The sequence below is a fragment of the Anabrus simplex genome, chromosome 1 (genome assembly GCF_040414725.1).
Source record: "Anabrus simplex isolate iqAnaSimp1 chromosome 1, ASM4041472v1, whole genome shotgun sequence".
Classification (NCBI taxonomy): domain Eukaryota; kingdom Metazoa; phylum Arthropoda; class Insecta; order Orthoptera; family Tettigoniidae; genus Anabrus; species Anabrus simplex.
Genome location: NC_090265.1, coordinates 350,728,517 through 350,751,265, shown reverse-complemented (window position 1 = coordinate 350,751,265; position 22,749 = coordinate 350,728,517). Strand labels below are relative to the sequence as shown.

The 22,749-nt window shown below is 38.1% G+C and overlaps 1 protein-coding gene across 1 annotated transcript in view; it reads left to right on the top strand.

Moving 5' to 3' along the window:
• Positions 1-22,168, top strand: part of LOC136866481 (armadillo repeat-containing protein 2) — a 130,745-nt gene extending 108,577 nt beyond the window's left edge. The window contains exons 13-16 of the mRNA XM_067143525.2: positions 1,308-1,421; positions 1,614-1,746; positions 14,980-15,140; positions 20,825-22,168. Coding sequence (XP_066999626.2) covers positions 1,308-1,421; positions 1,614-1,746; positions 14,980-15,140; positions 20,825-21,069 — 653 coding nt within the window. The 3' untranslated portion in view covers positions 21,070-22,168. The remainder of the gene's footprint in view (positions 1-1,307; positions 1,422-1,613; positions 1,747-14,979; positions 15,141-20,824) is intronic.
• The last annotated feature ends 581 nt before the right edge of the window (positions 22,169-22,749 follow it).

The window sequence follows — 22,749 nt, the reverse complement described above, 5'->3', positions numbered from 1 at the left end:
GTAGACTGTATTGGACATCAGATATGAACATTAAAACAAGAATAATAGTTAACACCACCTTTCCAATACTTATCTTTCCTATATTTAGGAAATAAACATTACAACAGGCGTTGTAAGATGGGACATGTTTCGCTTAACAGTCGTAAGCATCATCAGCCGAAAATAAATCTTAGCCTAAATTTTGGCTGTACCAACCTGTGTGGATGAAGTGGAATGAAGTGGAGGTCACCCAAGCTGTTGTAACCAGGATCATGGACATCGTCTACAGGGTCCACTGGCTTCCCCAATGTTTATTTCCAAAATATAGGAAAGATAAGTATTGGAAAGGTGGTGTTAACTATTATTCTTGTTTTAATGTTCATACATACCATTCAATCGAGCAGCTCATCTCCTTTCTCCCAAATCTTCCCAGCCCAAACTTTGCAACATTTTTGTAACGCTACTCTTTTGTCGGAAATCACCCAGAACAAATCGAGCTGTTTTTCTTTGGATTTTTCCAGTTCTTGAATCAAGTTATCCTTGTGAGGGTCCCATACACTGGAACCATACTCTAGTTAGAATTAAACACTGCCAGTTGTGTGTTTATTTGTCACCCTACTGGTCCATCACATTACAATGATTATCAATCAGTACTTTCATCACCATTATCATAATCATCCTTTAACCATCTCCAGTCACCCAAGTGCGGTACAAGAGCGCTCTCCAGGTACATTTCTTCCTTCTCAACTTGGTGCCATTCCACTTCTCCTCCTTCCAGATCCTGCTTTACTTGACTGATGCAACATTTTCTTGGTCTGCCTCTAGGTCTTTTGCCTTCTAGTTCCTTTCTTAGCCATTTTCTTGCTGTTCTCACTTGATCCATCCTTTTTACTGTATATGGCCATATCATTTGAGTCTTGGTGTTCTCACACCGCTTTACTTGTGTATTATGATGAATCTCTTCATTCTGGATCTTATCTCTTCTTGTTTTATGTAACATTGACCTCAAGAACTTAATTTCTGCTGCTTGAAGTCTGCTACTATCTCTACTGTTGATCATACAAGTTTCAGGGACATATGTAGTTATTGGTATGATAAAGGGTTCTCTTTGTAATGAAAGATATTTGGTTATCCCATAGAAGAGTACTTTCTTTGTGTTGAAATATTAATACTTGTTCTTGTTTTTTTCCTAAATTTCCCTCTTTTTTTTTTTTTTTCTTCAAATCATTCAGTAAATTATAATAGTTCTACTTTGTGTATGAGGTAGGCTTCTTATATATGAATGAATGAATTAAAGTAAAAGGTATCTAATTATTTCTATTCTTCAGCTCTGGGTCCATTGCTCAGTACCAACCACAAGGAATGTCTTGAGGAAGCTATGCGTGTGTTTGGTAATCTTACACGTTCCCAAGATATTCGAGACTTCTTACTGGAGAGTGGCGGTAAGAGCATATTTTTTCATTTTCTTTCATTATAATTTCCTTTTCCAGAATTCCAACAATATAATCATAATATTAACAATGAATATTTAAACTACATTACTGAAGGAGTCGTCAAATGCATATAAATATTTTAATATCTAGATAAAATACTTTGATACCCTGATTTAAAAATAATCTGTTACACATACACAGGTTTCTCCCACATAATGGAAGTATTGAATGCAGATGACCCTGACCTTCTGTGTGCAGTCAGTGGAATTCTTGTAAATATGATGGCAGACTGGGACAAACGTGTTGCTCTGAAGGAGGGTAATGGTATTCACAGGTTGGTAGTGACTCCATGTGATACAGACATTTTAAAACATACTTGTTGGATAAAGGATTAAAAATGTGAACACTTTTTAGATATCATTACAGGCAGTACATCATAAACCATATTATAATTTACAGTAGGTTGGATGAAAACATACCGGGCGAGTTGGCCATGCTTAGAGGTGCGCGGCTGTGAGCTTGCATCCAGGAGATAGTGGGTTCAAATCCCACTTTCGGCAGCCCTGAAGATCGTTTTCCATGGCTTCCCACTTTCACACCAGGCAAATGCTGGGGCTGTACCTTAATTAAGGCCATGGCCGCTTCCTTCCAACTCCTAAGCCTTTCCTATCCTATCATTGCCATAAGACCTATCTGTGTCGGTGTGACAAAGCCAGTAGCAAAAAAAAAAAAAAAAAAAAAAAAAGATGAAAACACACGACAAAAAATGAAAGATGAAAACTGTCAACAGCTGTTTGGAGATATGGAGTACAAGTTATCTTAAAGAGTGAGTCTGAACTGATTGGACTAAAAGCCAATGTAAATTAAATCTGTACATATCTACACATCAGAATATTTTGAGATAAAACTGTCAAGGGTTATTCTATTAAACTGCCAATGATTTGTATATTGAATTATTTATTAGGCATTTAAACATCAAATGTTATGACCTTTATCAGTATGGTACACAATTTATTTCAATAAAGTTAATCCAATATATATTGTCGTTGTAACCTGTGGCTTTATTGGAAAGTAGCTCCAATACAAAATTAATATCTCTAGACAGCAGTAATTTACAAATAACATCAATAAAGTACAGATGTATTAGGGAATAGAGACTTGTTTCACCTTGTTTCCGGCTGTCCAGTATAGGGCTGGTAAATTGCCTTGTTTTTGTTAGGTTGGGTTGAGTCCTGTGCACTGAAGTAGGTGTTTCAAGTCCATCACTAATCCAGTAATTTTGCAGGTGTTACACTTTTCCATCAGGTATATTTTGATTCTAGCTACATGTACAGCTAAGCAGTCACGTCATGTTTCCAATCTGAAGATTGCCATTGCTTCTTTCCTCGGCTTGTTTTTATTTTTGTACCATAGGTCATTTTTTTTTTTTTTTTTTTTTTTTTTTTCCATTTCTACCTTGTAGTAAGGTGGTAGTTTCTTTCTTCCATATTTCAAGGATTTCATTTGCGATTATGTTCTTGATTGAATTAGCTGCCAGAGGATTGGTTCTCATGTAGGTATTAGTGCCTTTTTTTGCTAGTATGTTATATTATCTTATACAAAATGCATATATAGAATATTATATTGCCATCAATGCTTTCATGGCCCATACTTATAGACATGATATAGGCTTTTAGGCTTATGCCATGTCAAGAAAATAAGGTGAAATTCTCTACATTAGAGCTTGTCTCCACAACTTTACCACATAAGCATTAATTTTTTGTTCACATGTGATTGCATAGTCCAATGTGAGAGCAGCATATTCTTCCACAATGCCCACAGATATTTCCAAAAAGGCTTGTTCAAGAGAAACCAGTCCTTATTAATGTCTTCTCTCTTCTGTCTGGCTCAGCAACATGGCAGTTGGCTTCAAATAGCCGTACTCATCATTATCTTCATTATTAGATTTTCTCCATGATGAGAGTGATCTAAAGCTAAGATTTCCCAAGCATTCATATCTTGGTTGCATTTCTTTAGGCTAGCTTTTACAACATCTTTATGTTTCCTTTTCCCTCCTGTATTAGAATTTTTTCTTGTAAGCTTAGGAAATGATATTTATTTTGTAAGTAAAATGTTTGACATCTAGTATGTATGACCTGTTATTTTGAATAAAATTTATTTTGCTTTTCCCATAATTGGAGGTAGCTTAGATTGACAAAGCTTGCAAAAGGAAATTAAGTTGTTATGAAATTATATATATCAAAAATCAAAGAAATAATGGAGTAGTTTTAGCTAAAAATTGCCAGTTTAAAACCATAATTCATTTAGACTAATCTAGATGATATCAAGATTAAATTCATCTTTGTAGTTTTTTTCCCACATTGGCACACAGTCACTGTTCGGCACACCAATCTCCACTTGATTCTATTCAGTATGTCATTTGAGTTCATCTGTGCATAGCTCATGTCTCCTTGCATTTGATCAAGCCATCGCTTCTTGAGCCAACCATATGCATACCTGCCAGCTTTCCCACTTTAGTTGGGAGACTCCCGATTTTCTACAGTTTTTCCCACCTCCCGATTATTCTATTATTTCTCCCAATTTTTGCTGGTTTTTTTGGTGATCTTCAAACATTTGTTTTCAGATCCCGCCATCTCAGCTTTGTACGCCAGTGGCCGGAAGTCCTTCGCTCATTGGCCACTTTTAAATGAAATATTGGTATTTATTAATACGAGAAATGCACACAAATACGCAATGTTTATCAATACTTGTATATCGATTTTCGATCTCTTGTTCTCGTGTGCTATATTCGTGTTTGTTCACATCAGTCTAGTCGATTCTAGAGACTAGTCGCTAGATTTGGAGTCTTTTTAGTAATTTAGTGACAGAATTTCAAAGATAGTGGTTAGTGACTTCTAAAGATTTTAGGAGTCATTTGGGGACAATTCTGGTGAATTTTAATTTTTTACTTGATAAAAACAGCATTGCGCTTCAAATAATCGTGTGAACGCATTAATCTATGCATTTGCTAAGTAATGGCATCTAAGTGCATGACTGATTCACACATAAGGAGCATGAGTTCATACCATTTTTGGAAGGCCTATCAGAGACCGATCATCTCACTCACAAACTTCCTGTGAGGAGATGTGTAATTTTTAGCCTTGTAGCCTCGTACAGCAACAGTCGGGTTTTGGGACAATAAGTCTTATAATATGTATATAGTACTCCTGTATTGTGCAACACATGTAGAATAAGCAGTTTTGAACAATTGTATCTCCTGATCTTTCCTGATTTTCATATTAAAATCTCCTAATTTTTGGTTTTGTAAAGTTGGCAGGTATGCATATAATACATTTCCAGGCTCACTGAGATGAAGTGCCAGCTTCACCACAGGTGTTTCTTCATGGCTGAGGACATGGCCATATCATCAGTCTGGCTTCACGCAATTTGTCCTTGATTGGAGTGTTGCCTAAGCAGCTTTTCCACATGTCTAGATTCTTGACACAGGCCAATTTGGTCAGGTCAAGTGAACAGTGAAGCATGCACGTTTCCATGAGATGCAGTGTTTGTTTATGTTTGACTGTCACTGGCCAGCATTCAGAGCCATATAGAGAAACCACTTTGGGCACATAAAGCGAATGAGTGATGAAAAAATGCCAAGAAAGGTGATGGAAATGCAAATGCAAGGAAGGAGAGGTCATGGACGACCACGATTGAGATAGAAGGACACAATCCAATGCAGTATTATAGAAAGAAACCTGGACTGAGACACAGTATTGGAGGGGGAGAGGTGGAAAGACCGAAGAAAGTCGAGAGGAAGCATATTTCCCCTACCCGGCTACAGCTGATGATGATGATGATGATGATGATGATGAAAGAGAAACCACTGGTCAAACAACAGACTTGTAGACTTTGAACTTTAAGCAATTGTGCATCTGTTGATCACAGAGAACTCCATATTGAAATAACATAAATTTCAATAAAATCCTTTAAATTCTATTTGTAGACCATGATACTTAGGAATTCCACATTAGCTATGTAAGTAGTTCCCAAGGATACTTAGGAATCTTTGTACAGCATATAGTATAGACATACTTCATTAATCAAAATATGTTTCAGACCAAACTCTTTATAGAAGTCAACAAACATCAACCACAACCCTCAAGCACAGTTACTATCTAATTATCACAGCTTCAGTTCTTGATTCAAGTTTCTTAAGATGCTTTTGATACATTATTCAACACTCACATCTATGTAGCAATGTTAGAATGATTAATTATTAAACTGTACACAGATTCTAGTTGTTATACTGATATTGTAATTGTAAAAAGCTCTGCTCGTGGTTTCCCATTTTTTCACCAGGCAAATGTTGGGGCTGTACCTCAATTAAGGGCATGGCCACTTCCTTCCCACTCCTAGCCCTTTCCTGTCCTATTGTTGCCATATGACCTATCTATGTTGGTGCAACATAAAATAACCTGCAAACAATAAAAACTCTGCTTTTTGGATGGTCAAAGGACACATCAGTACACCAACACAATGCTGTATCTCTGCATCAATATAGTCCTGAATTAGAGGATGCTACCTAGATAGGAAACAGTTCAATAATGTCAAGATTTTCACCATCAGTAGTGACAGTCTTACAACAGTAAAACATCCTGCCGATATTGATAGTGGAAGATAGGAAAACTTAAAAGGGTCCACCTTTTCAATACAAAAATGTTATAGTTTATTTATAACATGTATTTGCACTTGGAACTAGTTTCGACGCTGTTTGGCGTCATCATCAGCCAAAATGTGGGAAATAGGCCAGCATGTAGGCATTTATATTACACAAGGCGTTACATTAAACAGTACACATCTTACAAGGAGATAAAAACAGGGACGAATATAGAAACAAATGAATCGTTGAATGAGTGATAGTGTCGGTGGAATTCATGGTGGCTCCTTGAACAAAGATTTTCACAAGCATGATTCCATTCAAATCCTAGAAAGTGGTAGCCATTACTTTTTCTGCCAAAGGAACCTTTTTTTCTTTTTTTTTGAGGGGGTGGGCAAATTTTCATGATGCTACCCCATTGATTGCCTCTTCATCTCTGGTTCAAAATGGCAGAATGGTGCAACTACACTGTTAGGTGTCTCTACAGTGTGTGATCTGCCATGGTTAGGAGAATCTTAAACTCAATGTACCTATTGTTGCCTGATAATCTCTGTGCCCATCAACTTATACTGCCATTGACAGTGTCATACGTACACTTGTTTCAACCTTGCATCATTGTTTCCAATGGTCTCATTCTCACAACACAGAAACTATGTTAGTTTTGACGGACACTAAGTGCACCGACTATCTTGAATGATCAAGGGTTATGAATTTCATGTTGTTGGTCCGTACTGAACTGAGAATAACATATGAATAGTAACACAGTAAAGGTTTCCACCTATTCCTTAATGTTCCTTTCCTCACGTTCAACACTCTACACCTATTCAGAGGTGGAAACCTTTACTGTGTTACTATTCATATGTTATCTTGAATGAGTGCTACGACCACACCATGTATGGGATCTAGTTTAACTACATTTGAATACAAGCACTCTATCAGTAGCAAAGTTGTAGAAAAAACACTGACTAGAAAATTCAAAAGGAATTATCTCACATTTGGAGGTAAAAATAATATAAGACGCTTGAAAAAGTAACTAAAATATGGTTGGCCCCGTGGTGTAGGGGGCAACGGGTCCACCTGTCGCCCAGCAGCCCCAGTTTCAATTCCTGGCTGGGTCAGGGGTTTTTAATTGTAAATGATTAATATCCCTGGCCTGGGGACTGGATGTTTGTGTCGTCCTTAATGTTCCTTTCCTCACGTTCAACACTCTACAAAAGGGTGATGCCTCTATAATTGGTGCACTTCCTTCTAGTTCCTTTTTTAAACAATGGGATTATAATTCCTTTTCTCAGTCATCTGGTAACTTGTTCTCTTTCCATACAACTGCCAGTGTTCGATGTAGCCACTGTATTCGAGGAATTCCAGCTGCCTTAATCATGTCTGCTGTTAGTTCATCTGCTCCCACTGACTTTCCAATTTCCATTTTCTTCAGGGCATTTTCTGTCTCTTTCCAAGCAATTGGAGGTTGTTCCTTCTGTAATTCATTAATGACTTTAGTAACTTGTTCTTGATCACACTCCCCATTCAGTAGTTTTTCAAACTAACTCTTCAACTCTTCTCTGATTCCTACCATATCTCTGATAATGATCCCATTCTCTGTTTCAATAGCTTTGATTTCTTCCCTATTAGAGAATGTAGAACAGTTTACATATCTGGGTAGCATTATTTATGGAAGTAATGAAATCAATCCCGAAATTAATAACAGACTAAGTAAAGGTACAACATTTTATCAACAAGTCAGAGAGCTTTTATGGGATGAAAAAGTACCCAAGAGAATGAAATCAACATTATATAAACAGTATTTCATACCAATAATTGTAACATATGGACTAGAAACACTGGTAACTAATAAGAGACAAGATAGTAAGATCCAAGCAGTAGAAGTGAAATTTTTAAGAACATCAGTTAAAAAGACAAGAAGAGATAGAATTCAAAATATTAAAATCAGACAAGAGCTAAATATAGAACCATTAGTACAGATCATACAGAAAGCAAGACTGAGATGGTTCAGACATGTAAAAAGAATGGGAAAGAAACAGGAAGCAAGAAGGGAATTGGAAAGAGAAGTTAAGGGAAAGAGACCAGTTGGAAGACTGAGAAAAAGGTGGATGAATCAGATTTGGGAAGACATTAGAGAAGCTGGATTGGATGTGGCGGAAATAATGGAGCAGGAAAAGTGGAAGGACAGAAAGGAGTGGAGGAGGCTTGTTAACCACATCCAGGCGACTGGAGTGGGACATTGATGATGATGATGATGATGATTGGTGTTTTACTTTTCATTAACCCGTATAACATTTTCTGATTTCCTTTACTTCTTCTTCATCCATTCCATTTTCCAGATTCTTTTTTGGGTTTACACACTTCCACACTTCTCCTTATTTCCTCATTTCATACTGTATCTCATCTTGTCTTTCCCTATATGCTCCTCAAGAACCTCATTTTCAGCTCCTTGTTCCGCTTAGTCAACATCCAGGCTGCTGAAGCATAGGTCAGTATAGGTTTGTAATAGGACGAGTATAAAACCTTCTTGCACTTCATTGGCACATCTTTGTTCCACACAATGTCTCTCACACACTAGTAGAAACTTGCAGACTGCTGTATTCTTAAATGAATTCTTCCATCCAAATTTCCATCTTGTGATATCAAGCTGCCCAAACATTTAAAATTTGTCACTACTTCAAGAGGTTCATTTCCTATTTTTATCACTCTCCTGGATTTTCTGTTACCTTATGTCATGATCAAAGTCTTACTTTTCACAGACTAATCTTCATTCCAAAATTTCTTATCTACTCATTCCATAAATCAACTTGTGTCTGTACTTCCTATTCATTATCTCCCCAAACTACAATGTCATCAGTAAAGAGCGTAGACTTTACTTGCTCGCCCATAATCTTCTCCTTGATATTATATAGAATTGTATCCATGATGATAATGAAGAGTAAGGGAGACAATACACTTCCCTGTCTTAAGCGTGTCTCAACTCTGAACCATTCATTTTGACCCACTTTGGTTCTAACACAGCTTTCACAATTTTGATACAGTGCTATTACCATCTGCATTGTTTCATTCCCAATCTGTGCCTCTGTCAATGTTTTCCATACCAAATTCCTTGGAACACTGTCATATGCCTTTTCAATATCTATAAACGTTACTACCATATTCTTTCCATATTCCTAATATGTTTCCATCATTTGACGCAATGTAAATGACCTGTCTCTTCTGAATCCATTCTGGTGTTCTGCCAAATTTCCCTCTACTCTGTCTCTTATTCATTTATCCAAGATTCTTTCAAGGATCTTAGCTGTATGAGGTATCAGCGTCACTCCTCTGTAATTTTCACATTGTTTCCTGTCTTCTTTCGTCCACTCTTTTGGAACAGTTAGTTTCTCCATATCACTCTGAAGAGTCTATACAACCACTGTAGACCAATTGCTACTGCTGCTATTATCATTTCTAAGGCGACCTTGTCAATTCCAGCTGCCTTGCCTTGTTTCATTCTTTAAGTGGCCCACTCAATCTCTGCCATCTTCCTTATCTTCCATCTGCACTAAATCTGGTTCTTTGATTTCTCCTTATACCAAGGTATTTTGTACATTGTAAAGCTGTTCAAAGTACTTTCCCCACCTCTGCAATACATCCTGCTTCTGTGCCATTACTTCCTCCTGTTAATTTTAATGAAGTTAGCACCTACACCTGGGTTTTTCTTCTTTTTTACCCACTGGAATAAGATCTTTTTGCTTCTGATTGTATCTTCTTGCAGAGATTCAGTGAATTAATGCCAGAATTTCTTTTTCACTTTTTGAACCACTTTGGAGCACTCCTTCTTGCAGTGCCTGTATTCTGTTTTGCATTCTGTTGTTCTGTTTCTCAGCCATCTTTTCCAAACTTATTTCTTCCGTTTAAATATATCTTTTACCCTGTCATTCCACCAGGATGTTTCTTGATCTTTCTTCCTTCCTGATACTCTTCCACAGGTCTTTTCTGCAGACTCCACCATGACTGTTTTAAAGTATGCCCATTCTTCTTCGACCCTTCTGATGTCTTCCTTAGGTATACTTGTTTTAATGTGTGTCTGGAACTCTCCATTTATTTCCTTCTCCTGCAATTTCCACGCCCTTAGCTTTCTCTGCCTAATCTCAGTCATCTTTTGTATCTTTCCCATCTTTAACTTAGTTATCACAACTATGTGATTTCCTTCAAAAGATTCACTTGGGAGGGCTGTTACATCTATCAACATTTTCCTGTTACCTTTCTCAACCAAAATGTAATCTATCAGAGATTTGATTTTGTTATCCCAGCTATATCTTGTTTTCTTCTGACTGTTTTTCTTTCGAAACCATGTGTTACCAGTGATCAGCTCATTTCTTCTACAAAAGTCTACCAAAATATCTCCAGCCTTGTTTCTCTTCTCATATACAAATGGTCCCATAATCTCTTCATCTTCTTTTCTTTCCTGACCTACTTGGGCATTCATGTCTCCTATGATCACAACTTGTTTGTCCTGTATATGGCCTTCCAGATATTCAAGGTATTCCTCTAGATCCGTATCTGTATTTCCTGTTTGTGGAGCATACCCTTGAATTATATCTGTTACATCAGTTTCAAGTCTCAATCTGACCTTAATCCTAGACAGCTAATGTGGTATACAAGGAATGTTAAAGCTAACGGGTAGTCATTTTAATGAACAAATTTCTTGCTATGTAAAAATGACTTATTGCTACATATTTGTGTATTTTACATGATACATTTCTTTGATAGAGTCTTGTCAGCATACACGAACATTCCGACCACATTCATCGTCCATTGTTGCATTCTTAAAGAGCATCTTGCTTGATGTTCCCTGCATACAGCTCTGGAACAATGAAAACAATAAAGTTTTGTCATCCTCCATTTCTTACTTGGGAAAAAGGCACATACCTTGCATTTTCTTGATTCAGGACCCTCTGCTTCATCTGTAGGCATATTCACGTGAAGTATTTCTGCGACAGATGAGTGCAGCATATGCAGCAAGTTGCACATTCCAAGGCAATGTGTCACCCATGGCTTCATAAGTTCATACTGCAGCTCTTCTGCAAAGGCTTTTCTTTATTTTTGAACTTGTTGTGAACATAGATCACATAAGAGTTCACTAGAATAACATTCAACATACCAAAGAAAACAGACAGTGTCCATCTTCTTGTCTTTCTACTACAATTCACTGATTGTTCATCTGATCTAGCGTGTCCACACCACCTTTCGTGTCGTTATAATTCTCAAACATAATTAGCTTCTTCGATATTGGATTGATCTCTCCTCTTTCATGAGTGGTCGAAAGAACTAAGACCACATCGTTCGGCTTGGTTTTGTACGACAGAAGTGTTTTCTCTTGGTCAAAACCAAACATAGATGTGCCTACTTTTCTTTCCGTATGATTCAGTAACGCAGGTGGAATTTCTCGTTCATGCTTACGAATAGTGCCTACTATTGTCAAGTTATATGATGGTTTCAATAGGTCAGTTGCCAAGGGAACAGAAATGAGCCAATTGTCCATTGTTATGTTGTGATTGCTTCCATGGACACTCTTTCTTAAGGTTTTCACAAAGAAATCTGTTAATGGTTGATTAGCAGGTGCAGTGTTTTTACCAAGATATGGCATTGCATCAGTCATGTACTTAATTTTGATGCCATACTTTGATGGCTTGTTAGGGGGGATGTACATTTTGAAAGGGCACTGCCCTCTAAAAGCAAAAAGTTGCTAATCAATCGTAAGGAATGATCCAGGCTTATAAGATTCCCTACAGGCAAATATAAACTGTTCCCAATTCTCTCTTATTGGAGCAACTTGTCTGTTTCTCTCCTCTTAAGCCTTGTTGTCTCATCATCAAAATGTAACCATTCACAAAGAAAGTCAAATCTGTCACAACTCATTGTGGCTTTGTACCTCATCTCTGAAAATTCTGCATCAAACATCTCCTTTGTAGATATGTGGTTATTCTTTTGAACAGCGGATAATATCAAAACACTTAAAAATGCATCAAATTCTTCTTCACACAAGTCAGTCACTGTTGCACTTTGGATTTACAAGTCTTTCTGCAATTTTTTCATTCGTGTGCTTGATTATTTTATCACCCATTGTCAGGGTAAAATATAAGGAAAATGCTTCCCTTGGTGAGTTCACATTTTTTGCTCTTTCTTTCGGTCCCTGCTATAATGAATAATATTCATAGGTGCTGAGCAAGTATTTGATGGTCTCGGAGGAACTGCAGACCAACGGTGTCTAATTTTTCTCACTACACTACTTTTACTGCTCACTATTATATAGGGATCTGTTTACGAGCCGGCTGATCTATTCCTGTAGAGCATTCCACTTCCTCGGAGTTTGAGTATGAGGAATAATGAGATATTATTGTCCCTACATTATGAGGGTCAAAAGTGACGTCGTCATCAAAATTGCCGTCTGATAACACAATGTGATCTTCTTCTCCATTGTCTTCAGTTTCACTGCCACTATTCTCACCACTCTCACCTTCCATATCCGGTGGCCATTTCATGATCTTTTCTGTCAAAGAAGTTTCGGTGGATGACATATTTAACAGGAATTTCAGATGAAAACATCCAAAAGGTGTGTGATTCAATACCTAGACAGAGAGCAGAAAGGATTCTTGTTAACTAGGTTTAAATAAAACAGCAAACACAATCCTGCAACTTCAGTTGAATAGCGAATTATACCTACGCCAAAGCTAAGGCTTCTTCAGAAAGACTACACACAGCACATAACTGACTAACGAGACAGGTCTCTGATGAGACCGATGTAACATCATACACAGCTCAAGGACAAATGAAGGTACCGAAGGATCCAAAGGGCTGAGGTTGCGAGAAGGGGTGGGGGAGAGAAATTTTATCATGGCCGTCATCATATTGATGAAGCGTTAGCTCTCTAGGGTTAATCAACCTGTCATTTATGTTTTCCACCAATTCTAGGTATTCCTTTAGGTCTTTTATAATTATGAGACCTACACCATTTTTTGGCTTCTCTTCCTCCACTATAGTATAAGGTGTATCCTTTCTTTAGTTTCCTCTCACATTTTCCTTTCCATTTGGTCTCACTGATTCCCAGCACTGCTATATCTTTGTCAACCATAAAATCTACAATTTCTTCCACTTTCCCTGTTAGTGTCACTACACTGATGGTCACTATCTTGATGTATTTGGTTTTTGGTCGCCCATTTCTCACATTTCTCCCAGCATCACAAGAACTACACGTAGCTTGTGGGGAAAGCCCTAGCGTTTTCCGAGGCTTCAGTACACTTGTCATTACATAGACTTTTATTACAATGAGTTAACCACTCCCAAAGGCATTTTATAGCTACTGCCAGTCAAAACTTGTAGGCCGCTCCTAACATGAGGAACAGACACATTTTGTAGCCACTCCTCTGGAGTACAGACGCTACAGTTGATATGGGGTTTCAGTGGCATTTCCTCCTCTGAGGGCCCATTTCCCTTCTATAAGGACTCCTCCGCCCTTAGCCATTGGTCCTTATAGTGGGTCAGACTATTTACCGCTACCCAACACTTGGCGTGGAGACACTGGCTGTATGGTTTACTCCATTACCATAGCAGATTTAACTGGCCAGACTTACTATCCTTTACTATCTTCCTCAGTTCTTTGGGTGAACAGTTCCCAGCTCTTTTCACCCGGAGTTTCTTATTCCTGTATTCCTGTTCCAATCTTCCTATTTTTTTTTAATCATCCTTTGGTACAATTGCCTGAGCCTGATTATGTTTCTCAACATCTTTGTTTTTCTTTGCCATGTTTCTTTCTTCAATTTTATGCTTTACTCTATCATTCCACCAACTTGTTTCTTTCTCCTTGACTTTACCTTTTGTTTTACCTCATACCTCTATAGCACAATTAACTCTTGTTGTTCTAAATGTATTCAACTCTTTATCAACACTGTTTGTTTGTTTGTTTGTTTGTTTGTTTGTTTGTTTGTTTGTTTGTTTGTTTGTTTGTTTGTTTGTTTGTTTGTTTGTCCAATCCTTGTCCCATTTCTCTACGGGGTCTGGTGTGAGATGAGATGAATCTGTTGTGGCGGATTTTTATGACTGGATGCCCTTCCTGATGTCAACCTTATCAGAGGAGTTAATGAGATTAAATAAATGACGTGATATACGATAGTAGGAAAGGAGAGGGTGAAACCTGGTACCAGCACATAGCCTACTCCTGTCGAATAGCACCAAGGGGTCTGCTCAAGTCTTAACGTCCCCATCCGACGGACAAATCACCACCAACAGCGTCATATGCCCTCATTCCAAATGAACACTGTGGAGAGGTTTGGAATTTAATCCAGGCTTTTGGCACGGAATCTAGTGATTAGGAATTTTGTACCACTATCTCCCATACTTGCCGGCCAACATTCTGATGGTGAAAATTTGTTCGACCAATGGGACTCGAACCAGCTAACCACAGTGTCATACCGTTTGGACTTCAGTGCCTTAACGATCATGGCCACCAGGCAGGCTACTCTTTATCAATACTACCTGTCTCATATTTTAGCAATATAGTCTCTGTCAAATTTTGAAAAACCTCCAAGATGGCCCCTCATTGAGTGTTTAAAGCCTACCCCAGTGATGTAGCTGGGAAGCTGAAATGAGCTTGTCAGGACCTGAGAAGAAATGGAGGAGGAAGAACTGGGATTCATGAGGAGATAGCCTGTCTATTTTAAGACGCCAATATATGAAGATGTGCAGATTGTCCTTGTCTCATCATCTGATGCTGATATGTCATTGTGTTTATCCTTTTATATGTTTCTATAAGTGATTTATTTATAATATATTATTCCTCAGTTTTCTAACCATGCAGTATTGAGGTCTTTTTTTTTTTTTCTTTCTAATGTTTCTTATTCGGATGTTCTTGTTTTTAATAATGTGTAAAATATTTTATCTTAGACTGACAAAAATTCTTGCCAAATATGGAGAAACAGACTGGCAGTTGGCTACACTGATATGTCAAGCATTATGGAATTACTGTATTGAATCTACAGATCTTCACGTTGCCCTTGGAATTGATGAAACTCAGGAATTGCTAGGAGTATTAGCAGACTATTTAGGTAAGTAAGCTTGCATCTTAAATAATGTTCTTATAATGTAATAATGAATTAGTAACCAGTTTCTGAACAATCTAATTAATCAGTGATCAATGCTTAAGTTAATGGACTCCCCTCACTCAGTCAGTTTGTCATGGATGTTGCAATAAAGAAGGTGCAAATGATGTAAGCCTCCCTTCTATTCTCAAAAATGAACAACTTATACCTAATGGAAACATCATAAATAAATTCACACCTCTTTGCTCAGATTTTAACATTGTATTTGCCATATTGAGACAGTGGAAGTAATTACTTAACTGGGTGGTTGGTCAAAGTTCCACAGCCTTTTGAATGGCTTGAGTAGATTGCTGTCACTATTTCAACAGCCAGCAGCAGACAGAAACTAACAAAGAGAGAAGTTGTTACCAAACTCTAGTGGAATGTATGGTTTATCTGTTTCTTTCAATTTATTGTTTGATAACTGGTTTCCTAATACCAAGTAAGTAATGTACTCCTTTGTTCCCTTTGTGTTTGTCCTGTGCCCAAGTTTTTGACAACTGTATTTTTTTTTTTCTCTTCGCTTTTCATGTGTATCTCCATCTTTTTTATTACCCTGCACTGGGAATGCACACAATAGCTGCTCTCACTGTACACTCAGAGCCACTGAAAGGTACAGAACACATTACACAGCTGCCTTATTTGCAAATCTAACTGGCTGAACATTGTCATTGCCACTGTGGTACAATTGGTCTCTGTAGTGCATGGCATTTGCAACTACACTGACTGACAGAGCAAATGCAACACCAAGAAGGAGTGGTCAGAACTTTATGCCAATTGCAGGGTAGACTGACGTCACTGAGGTATGCTCATGATGTGAAATGCGCCGCTGTGCTGCGCACGTAGCGAACGATAAATGGGACACGGCGTTGGCGAATGGCCCACTTCGTACCGTGATTTCTCAGCCGACAGTCATTGTACAACATGTTGTCGTGTTCCACAGGACACGTGTATAGCTAAGAATGCCAGGCCGCCGTCAACGGAGGCATTTCCAGAAGACAGACGACTTTACGAGGGGTATGGTGATCGGGCTGAGAAGGGCAGGTTGGTCGCTTCGTCAAATCGCAGCCGATACCCATAGGGATGTGTCCACGGTGCAGCGCCTGTGGCGAAGATGGTTGGCGCAGGGACATGTGGCACGTGCGAGGGGTCCAGGCGCAGCCCGAGTGACGTCAGCACGCGAGGATCGGCGCATCGGCCGCCAAGCGGTGGCAGCCCCGCACGCCACGTCAACCGCCATTCTTCAGCATGTGCAAGACACCCTGGCTGTTCCAATATTGACCAGAACAATTTCCCGTCGATTGGTTGAAGGAGGCCTGCACTCCCGGCGTCCGCTCAGAAGACTACCATTGACTCCACAGCATAGACGTGCACGCCTGGCATGGTGCCGGGCTAGAGCGACTTGGATGGGGGAATGGCGGAACGTCGTGTTCTCCGATGAGTCACGCTTGTGTTCTGTCAGTGATAGTCACCGCAGACGAGTGTGGCGTCGGCGTGGAGAAAGGTCAAATCCGGCAGTAACTGTGGAGCGCCCTACCGCTAGACAACGCGGCATCATGGTTTGGGGCACTATTGCGTATGATTCCACGTCACCTCTAGTGCGTATTCAAGGCACGTTAAATGCCCACCGCTACGTGCAGCATGTGCTGCGGCCGGTGGCACTCCCGTACCTTCAGGGACTGCCCAATGCTCTGTTTCAGCAGGATAATGCCTGCCCACACACTGCTCGCATCTCCCAACAGGCTCTACGAGGTGTACAGATGCTTCCGTGGCCAGCGTACTCTCCGGATCTCTCACCAGTCGAACACGTGTGGGATCTCATTGGACGCTGTTTGCAAACTCTGCCCCAGCCTCGTACGGACGACCAACTGTGGCAAATGGTTGACAGAGAATGGAGAACCATCCCTCAGGACACCATCCGCACTCTTATTGACTCTGTACCTCGACGTGTTTCTGCGTGCATCGCCGCTCGCGGTGGTCCTACATCCTACTGAGTCGATGCTGTGCGCATTGTGTAACCTGCATATCGGTTTGAAATAAACATCAATTATTCATCCGTGCCGTCTCTGTTTTTTCCCCAACTTTCATCCCTTTTGAACCATTCCTCCTTGGTGTTGCATTGTCACTGTCAGTCAGTGTATTTGCAACTAACAGGTGTGGTGTTCATGTATTAAAAAATTGCAAAAGCAGTTATATTTGTACGTTCTTCTTCTGGTTCTCAACCTAGACTTGATTTGCAGTAGTCTTTCATTCTTCTCTACCTTCAGCCTTCCTTTTCAGTTCCATGTAGTTTGCACATTTTATACTTGACATGATTTGGCTCATGTATTTCAGATGCGGCCTTCATTCTGTGCAGCCCTCTGCTATTGTTATTATCATTGTGTTATGGCACAGCGTATGGCTTACCAGATGGTCTCATCTAATCTGAATCTATTAATTTAACCATTTTTATTGGTCTGTTTTTTTTTTTTTCTGGTCCTTATTGACTTTTACCTAATATCACTACCCTGAAAAAAGAAAGAAGTTGATATGAGCCCGCCTTGGCAAAACTATACAAAAAAATGTTTAGTACTTTGTAGAATCTTCCTGATAGTTGTATCCTTTTTCTGATCTGTTGCATTATTGTCCAAACTTGTGTCACTACAAATTCTAGTTAGGTACTTAAATGTATTTTCTACTTATGAAAGCTCATTGTCCAATCTTCTTATTCCTCTCCCAGTCCTCTGTCTCTCTATCATCATTATTTTAATTTTATCCTTGTTTATTTTATACTCAAATCTATTATTTCCTTCAATTCTCTGCCAAGTCAAGGATTTTTACCTGGATCTTAGGATTGCTTCAAGGTCCACTTAGCCTACATGATTATAACTGAGGAGCTACTGGTATCTGATGGTGAGATAGCTGCTCCGGTCTAGAAAGCCAAGAATAATGGCCAAGAGGATCCATTGTGCCAACCACATGATACCTCATAATCTGCAGGCCTTCAGGCTAAGCAGCAGTTGCCTGATAAACTACGGCCCTTCTAGACTGTTGCTGTTAGTGGATGCAACATACTTTATAAATATTCGGTTTCTTCATGAAAATTAGTTGATCAACAACTTCTTGAATGTTAGAGAAATCTGACACAGTCATTGGAACTACTTTGAATGGCTTCCCAACTTGAGCACAATCTGTGATTTTAAACAGATCACTGGGAATGGACACTTTTTATTACTTGCTTTTGTTTTTCGAAGATCAGAGTCACATGGTAAGAAGCTGTGGCCACTGACAAGGAAACACTGTTCAACATTTACAGATAAACCAATTGCAACTACAACACTAGAACACCATTATTCAATTTTTGTTTTGAACTCCACAGTTCACAGTTATCTCTCCAGATTATCTGATGCTTGCTTGTTTTTCCGATATTTATCAATTTTATCAGAGAAGAGGCAATCTCAGTACCACTTCCACTCGCAGTACATTTGTACCACATACATGACTGCGAAGTACTGCATACACCAACTTCTAGGATACAAACAAAGGCTAACATCTAAAGAACATTTTTGCTATGCTTAAGTGATGTTGTAGATATTTACCAAGGATTTGCTTAAATAGAAACTTGAGAATGAAGGTACTATTTTAAAAAATAAAATTTGCATACTCTCTCTTTTTCATTTAGTTGAATACAGCTGTTGGTCATCCTATCAGCTCTATTCTGTGCTGCTTCTTCCAGTTCAGTGCTCATCATGCCAATATCTCCTTTGACATCGTCTACCCCTTGAGAGGTTCACCTCTAGTTCCTCTTTTGCAAAACTTCAACAGACAAACAACTTTGGATTTTAATTTAACCACCACTAAGAGTGACTTTTATCCTAAATATTATCTATTATATTCTCCTTATGCCATCTCCAGAATAAGGCACCATATTTTACCAGTTTTCATTTCAATGCAGCAATTTACGTATTCATTTTTAACTTTCAACTCGCTACTTTTTACCACATTTAAAAATAAGGCATTCATAAAAATCTATAATAAGGATTGATCATAAGACTTTGTCGTAAGATACTTATAACTACTGTCTTCCACTTACTAGCTTTTTTTTTTTTTCTTTAGACATTTGTACCTACAACAGTATCCTCTTATTTATATTTTAGACCTTCGTTAAAAACTATGAATAATAACAGTCAGGATCCTGACTATTCATTCTTTCATGTATGAGATTTTTAGGCTGATCACGCCCTCATTATGAGCAAAAAATGTCCTTGTATCTAATATGTTAAGATCTATTTCTTCAATTTAAATAAAAATCTATTATGTATTGAATAGGTGGAATTTATAATCTAGTATTATTCTTTGACTTTAAGCTCAGTTCAATATGGACCATAACATGAGATTTGTAACATGTAAGCAGTGCATTCCAAGCTGTCATGGAAGAGATGGCATGGAATTATATTAGTAGACAAGAAAGTTTGAGTAGTGTTTCTGAAACTAGCTAAGATCACAATAGGAAGACAAAGCTTGAAATCAAGAGGACAGATTGAGGCAAATACTCATTTATAGGTAGAGAAGTTAGGCACTGGAATAATTTACCTAGGGAGATGTTCAATAATACAGTTTGCTTTACATTATACCTACACAAATAGGTATTGTGGTGACATTGGGATAGGAAAGGGCTAGGAGTAGAAAGGAAGCAGCCTTAATTAAGGTCCAGCCCCAGCATTTGCCTGGTGTGGAAGTGGGAAACCACAGAAAAACAATCTTCAGGGCTGCCAACAGTGGGGCTCGAGCCCACTATCTCTTGAATGCAAGCTCACAGCTGTGGGACCCTAAACTGCTCGTCCAACTCGCTTGATAAATGTTTGATAAATTTCCAAATTCTTTTATATTAAGTAAGAAACACTAGGCAAACAACTGACAGGGAATATGTCACCTAGGCAACTGCCTTAAAGGCAGATCAGTGGTGATTTTTAAATTCTGTCTCTAGTTTGCAGAGGAATGTAATAGTACATTAAGTTGGCACACCTGCAGTATTGCTGCCAACACTACTCTGAGCGACTTGTCACACCACACATCGATTCTTCTTGCCACTCAGCCAACATGGAATGGGGCATCAAAGGGAACCACATCACAATGATCAGTACAGTACCAAATGAGAGTAGAACATCAGCAACCATCAAAGTTGTTACCGAGAGAATCTAAAGGAATTTGCTTTGGAAGCAGACTACTGGCTTTTGAATATTGAAGATCTAATGGGTAGATTGTGTTACCAATGAGGAGTACTTTGTTGGACCTGAAAAACCATACAATGTCCTAACCCTCCTATAATGCAGGAAATCAGCCTATTATTATCACATCTTTCAAAATCACAAACACAGCCTAATTTAATCGATCAGAAAAAGCAAGATAAAAGGGTGTAGAAGGTTACCTGGGTGTGGAAGGTTTGAAATGCTGGTTCAATATCCATGTAATGGCAACTCTGATAATGGGAGGTGCAAAATAGGAATAATTACTTGGTGATGGTCACCAACAGTTTAATAGGGGAAGGGAAGAAGGTCCAGTGTCATCTTAATTTGTCCTTATATCCAAGGACTTCCATAATGAACCTGTATTTAAGTGTATCTGTATATATTTTATAGGCCTGTGGGTTTTAATAATTATTTCTGTTGCAGATGAGGAACGTTTGTTTGGAGTTATAGAAGGAACAGAGGTCAACGAGGTCTTAGCTTCATCACCTAACTATCAAATGTGGGAAGAGTTTGCTGCAGTAGCAACAAACCTCTTGGAGAAAATAGACTCTTTCCTAGACTCCTTGGAACCACTGGAGGTGATCACTTTGAGTAATGATGATAGTATAAGTCATTCTCAAACAACATCAACTGCAAATATTTCTGGATTTAATAGACACGAGGAATAAATTAGATATTTCAACTTATACTGAACACACTGCTTCATGTTAATGGAAAGTCTGTGTACACTGATGTAGTCTCATAAAGGCACAAGGCTCTAGATGTAGATCTAGATTTGCTAGATCTTCTTGAGTGACCTTAGATTTTGTGTAGGAATATCAACATATCAAGAGGGTCTTTTAAGATTCATTAATAAATAATAACAAAATGAATGAATGAATATTGCACTGGAAGAAATGCTCAAATTATTGCATGAAATGAAAACATTAGATTGGAATTCTGAGATTTGTATGCTTGGACATTAATGTGCTGAATATGAGAAGGAATGGTTATATTTTGTGAAGGAAGATAGTTTGTTACAAGGGTCTCAAATAAGCTCACAATCTGTATCGGTACACTTTATGATTTAGAAACATGTAAGATGCGATAAGTGTATATATATGTATTTATAGTGGATATCTCAATGTTACAGCTACTGAATTAATTGGATCGTGTAATTATTATGTTAGGTTGTTATAAATTTTGAGATGAGGAAAGGTGTTTTCAGATAATGAATAGAACTATATTGTTACTATTATAAATGTTTGTTTTATAAATAGCAAGACATTTTATATACTATTGACACATATTTATGATATATATATAATTCTCAATTCATGTCCATATATCTCTCATATATCAAATAAAATCATGAATTGGATTTCTTTTTACTTACTGCCAGTAATGTCTTGTAAGACTGTCACATTCTCTGTGTATTAGAGAATAATATTGAATTTTTGATCCAATTTTTAGCTAATTCTAATTGGCATACATCTTTGTGGCCTTCAAGTGCCTATTAGTTCTTGTATCTTTAGAAAATGCACAATAAGTGTATACATTATGTTACATAAGGACCAAGAACTTCACGAGAATAATCTGTTACTAATAGCAAAGAAATTACACAATATCAGAAGGGCTCCTCAATATTTGAAGATGCCTGTCACCAAAAATTTAAAAGGTAGGGTGTTACAAACACATAGAAATATATGCACATTTTTTGGCCATGTTATGTATAAAATCAAGTTCTTAAATATCACTGCTTTGAAATACAACTACATGAATCATATACAAATTATCATCTTTTTATACAGAGTAACCCACTTAAAACTTTCACCACAAATATATCTAGAACAACAAGAGATATTGAAAAATGACTTTCACGGACATGAAGGCAGGGAAGGGGCTAATTAAAGTAAATACTGATTTTCAACATAAACTTACGGTTTTTAAATGGACACCCTGTATTATTTTTTGCACAGTAGTTAACATGAAAAATCTCACAAGGAATTGTGTTTGTTTTATCGCAATAGGTCAATTACATTCCGAGATATTGCAACATGAAGTTAATGCTTGAGATAAACGAAACGCGCAGCAGTTGCACATCCCGAGATTCAAGCACAAGCCTCACGTTCCTCTTAATCGCGATGTGATTGATGTGCTGTGATGTGACAGGCATTGTACTTATTGTTATTTGCACTATTATCAAGAGAGATGAAAATAAGAATAGGGTTTCCTGCCACAGCAAAGAGATATGTAAATAACGATTTCTCTCTTGTGTGTTTTATTTACCCACACAGTACAGTACTCTGTATTGTACTGCTCCAGAATGTACATAATTTGTACAGCAAAGTTACATGTTTATGTGTGAC